The sequence below is a fragment of the Hemiscyllium ocellatum genome, chromosome 47, assembly GCF_020745735.1.
Source record: "Hemiscyllium ocellatum isolate sHemOce1 chromosome 47, sHemOce1.pat.X.cur, whole genome shotgun sequence".
NCBI lineage: Eukaryota > Metazoa > Chordata > Chondrichthyes > Orectolobiformes > Hemiscylliidae > Hemiscyllium > Hemiscyllium ocellatum.
Genome location: NC_083447.1, coordinates 6062501 through 6066800, shown reverse-complemented (window position 1 = coordinate 6066800; position 4300 = coordinate 6062501). Strand labels below are relative to the sequence as shown.

At 45.0% G+C, this 4300-nt stretch overlaps 1 protein-coding gene across 3 annotated transcripts in view; it reads right to left on the bottom strand.

Moving 5' to 3' along the window:
* Positions 1 to 3216: 3216 nt before the first annotated feature.
* The window catches only part of sirt2 (sirtuin 2 (silent mating type information regulation 2, homolog) 2 (S. cerevisiae)), a 42739-nt gene continuing 41655 nt past the window's right edge, over positions 3217 to 4300 (bottom strand). For all 3 annotated transcript variants that reach the window (XM_060856002.1, XM_060855999.1, XM_060856001.1), the window contains exon 16: positions 3217 to 4130. In XM_060856002.1, the coding sequence (XP_060711985.1) occupies positions 3963 to 4130 (168 nt within the window). In that variant the 3' untranslated portion in view covers positions 3217 to 3962. The remainder of the gene's footprint in view (positions 4131 to 4300) is intronic.

Genomic DNA, 4300 nt, shown 5'->3' with positions numbered 1-4300 from the left:
AGTCAAACGGTATGTTGTGAGATAGAGGAAGGGGATTTACAAATGCTAATTAGGCAATTCTTTCAGAGAGTACTGGAGTATTGTGTCCAGTTCTGGTCGCCCAGTTATAGAAATGATATTATTAAGCTGGAGAGGGTTCACCAGAGACTTACCAGGAGGTTTTTGGGTTTGGAAGGTTTGAGTTATAAGGAGAAGCTGAATAGGCTGGGATATTTTTCCTTGGAGTGTAGGAGGTTAAACCTTACAGAGGTTTATAAAATGGTGAGGGGTTAACGGTAACTGCCTTTCTCTAGGGTGGGGGATTCCAAACTAGGGGGCACATTTTTAAGGTGAGAGGAGAGAGATTTAAAAAAGACGAGGGGCAAATGTTTTACACAGAGGGTGGTTCAAGCGTGGAATGAACCCCCTGATGAAGTGGTGGATGTGGTATAGTTACAATGTTTAAAAGATATTTGGATAGGTACATAAATAGGAAAGGTTTGGAGGGATATGGGCCAGGAACAAGGAGGTGGGACTAGTTTAGTTTGTGATTATGGTCGGCGTGGACTGGTTGGACTAAAGGGTCTGTTGCTGTGCTGGATGATTAGATTAGATTAGATTACTTACAGTGTGGAAACAGGCCCTTCGGCCCTACAAGAGTCCACGCTGACCCGCTGAAGCGCAACCCACCCATACCCCTAACCTAACACTAGGGACAATTTAGCATGGCCAATTCACCTGACCCGCACAACTTTGGACTGTGGGAGGAAACCGGAGCACCCGGAGCAAACCCACGCAGACACAGGGAGAACGTGCAAACTCCACACAGTCAGTCGCCTGAGGCGGGAATTGAACCCGGGTCTCTGGCTCTGTGAGGCAGCAGTGCTAACCACTGTGCCGCCCACAGTGACTCAATATTGACTCTCTGACTCAATAAAAAGTCTTCTGAAGGTGTTTTTTTAAAAGAAAACATGCAGTATTAAAGTGGAATATAGGACTAATTGGATTGATAGCACTTTTGGAGAGATATCACAGGGGAGATGGGTCAAGTTGCCCCTTTATTTGTATTCCTTGATGGCTCTGCAGCAGATTGTGTTGAATTGGGGTCTTGGCAGACAATAAACAAAACAATATTTCTTCATTATAAACAAAATTAGACTTTAACAAGTGCAAATGATTGTTTTTGTAAATTACTCATGCTAACTTAAACTACATCTATTTTAAGCTCAAGCATACATCCATTCATTCATAAGTAGGACAGGTGACGCAGTTCTGCAGAAATATCATGGTTGGAAAACATAGCCAAAACTTGACAAATTCTGTGGTTCAAGAGCCCAAGGCCAGGAATGGAATCAGTGGAGTCTTTCTCTTTTTCTCTCTCAGTTCTTTCTGGTTTTGGCAGAATCACGTCGTTGTTAACCACATTAACAATTTGATAGCCAATCAATTGGACTAGGTCTTTGCTGAAGTTAGAAATTCTTCCTTTCAGAGTGTTTGAAAAGTGAGTAAACTGCTGCAGTGAATTCATTCTTACTCTATTTTACCATTTAATTACAAGATGGCTAATCTATTCTCCAACTCCATCTATCTCCCTCGAATCCCTGACCTTCAACGCTATTGCTTAACCCCAATGCTGTTAGGGATGGACTTTCATGATTTAGACTAAGCAACAGCAAAGGGACTGCATTATATTTCCAAGTCGGGATGATGAGTGGCTGGGAGGGGCACTTGCACAGGGTGGTGTTCCCATATATCTGCTGCCCTTGTCCTTCCAGGTGGTCGTACGTTTAGGAGATGCTGCCTGAGGATCTTTGGTGGATTTTTGCAGTGCATCCTGTAGTTGGTCCACACTGCTGCGACTGAGCACCAGGGATGGAGAGGGTGAATTTTGTGGATGTGGTGTTAACCAGGCTGCTTGGTCCTTGTCGAGCTCGAGTGTTGTTGGAGCTGCACCCATCCAGGGCAAGTGGGAAATATTCCATCGCACTCCTGACTTGGGCCTTGCAGATGGTGGACAGGCTTTGGGAAGTCAGGAAATGAGTTAGTCACCACAGGATTCCTCTTATCTGCTCTTGTCACTTGATGTGGCTAGTCCTGCAGAATCTATGGTCAACGGTAACCCCAGGATGTTGTGACACTCTTTCAGGGTGATAATTCCAGAAAGCTCTACTGTACAGCCTGGGTGGAGAAAATCTTTAAGGACGTGCAGAGAAGGCTCTTGAAGTATGCTGTGAGGTACCTGTGCTTGCAGCGATTACATGAGTGAGGTTCTGCTGGGAGGAGAACAGAGTTGCTGTGGGAACGGTGATCTTGAATCCCATGAGATCTGGCCTGAACTTATCAGAACAGATGCACCTGTGCTAAAACAGCCTCACCAGTGTATCATGTGAGAGTGTCCCTGGATCAGCAGCGGAGCCCTGAAACCCTCTTTTAAGAATAACTGGCCTATGGAACCTCACACTGTGTTCTCTGCCAGAGAAGAGGAGGCTGACCATTCACCTCAGAGCCTCTTGGATGGTCATTTTGGCCTTTGTTGCTAAAGGAAGACGGTGTAAAAGTTGGGAAGTGCTGCTACAGCTGTACAAAGTATTAGTGAGACCGGGCCTGGAGCATTTCACAGAGGTTGGTCCCTTCACTTGAGGACAGCTGGAGTTGCAAGGAGGCAGTTCAGAAGACATTCAGAGATGAACAAAAAATGAGGGGCTGTAGGTGGAGTTTGACCTGTACTGGCTGGGGTTTAGAAGAATAAAAGGAGATCTAATTGAGATTTATGAGATGTTAAAAGGGATTGACAAAGTAGATGTAGAGTGGATATTTCCTCTCTGGGAAAATCTGGGTCACAGTTTTTAGGATGAGGGGAATCTGATTTAAAACAGAGACAAGGAGAAACTACTTCTCTGAGAGGGTGGTGAATCAGTGGAATTCGCTACCCCAGAGTGCGGTGGATGCTGGGACAGTGGATAAATGTAATAGACAGAGTTGGAATTAGTAACAGGTTAAAGGGTTCTGGAGTGTGGAGTTCAGACCGAGATGTAATCAGCCATGATTGTATCAAATGGTGCAGCAGGTTCGAGTGGCTGAATGGCCTCCTCTTGCTCCCAGTTCTTATATTCTTTAAGAACTAAGATGCCTCATAGTGAATCCTATTGCAAAATTTATGCACATTAAACAGATGGCAGGTAAAACTGTAAGATTATAAAATTGGCAGCAATCAAACAAACTCACAAGTGAATCAAATTTGAAATTTTAATTTGTAGCTGGATCAGAAATATGCCACCCTTTTATTTATATATATTTACATCAATAATAATTATTACTTGTATCTTTGTATTGAGAAAGAAGTCATAGGGGTTAGGGTTAAGGCATTTAAAATATAAACATCAGCACTCTGGAATTCAAAGCCATTTTTCATCCTTTAGTTACACGGTTCAATTCTCCAATCTTTGAGTTGCCAGTGTTTTTCTCTCTCTAAGACTTGTACATGCAGAGTTTTTTGGCTTATGTAATGAAGCTAACAAAGAAAACAATTCTCTTTAAACTGTCCTGAGTGGAGCTGGTTCCCGGGCAGCAGTGTTTTCGGCCCCAGCTTGGTTTGGGGGAGCGAGCCACAAGGATCGCCAGAAACGGAAGTAGCTGGTTGCTCAGGCTGCTGCTGACCGGTCTGTCCCGAGAGGGCTGCAGCCAAACCGGTCCACCAACCCCCCAACCCCATCCGCCACCCACCACCCCTAGATGCTGACAATCAAAGGAAATGGAAAGCCAGTGACATCTAGAGGCACGGTAGCAAACAGTGACAAGAATCATGTATGTGAAAACCTACAAGGTTGAAAGTGTAATAGGTGTGGAAGGGAGAATCAGTCCCATGGTTGTACAGTCACTCATAAAGCAGTTAATATAAATTACTAGAGCCGTACCAGGTTATCTCCCCTGCTCTGACAACCTCTTGACTGGGTGAGACGGTGATCGGACTGACTGGCACCTTTCTAACCAGCTGGTTTCTCTGCCCTGGTGTCTGCTGTTGGCTCGCGTTCCTTGGGCTTGGGATCATCTTTCTTCACGTCTGCGGCTGGGAGTTTGGCAGTGTCCTGTGCACCCTCAGCCTGACCATCTATCACAGCATGTTCCTTCTTCACAATATCTTCAAGCTCTTCCTGCAGGCGGGATTGGACCGAGCGTGTGCAGAAACACAGGGTTACCATGGGGAGGCGCTAGTGGAATACACCAATCTGAACAAAAACTGGCCACATTCGCGACGATAAACTACAGACACCACATTTCACAGGGGGACCTGAATATTATTCCCTCAATGCTAACATCAATG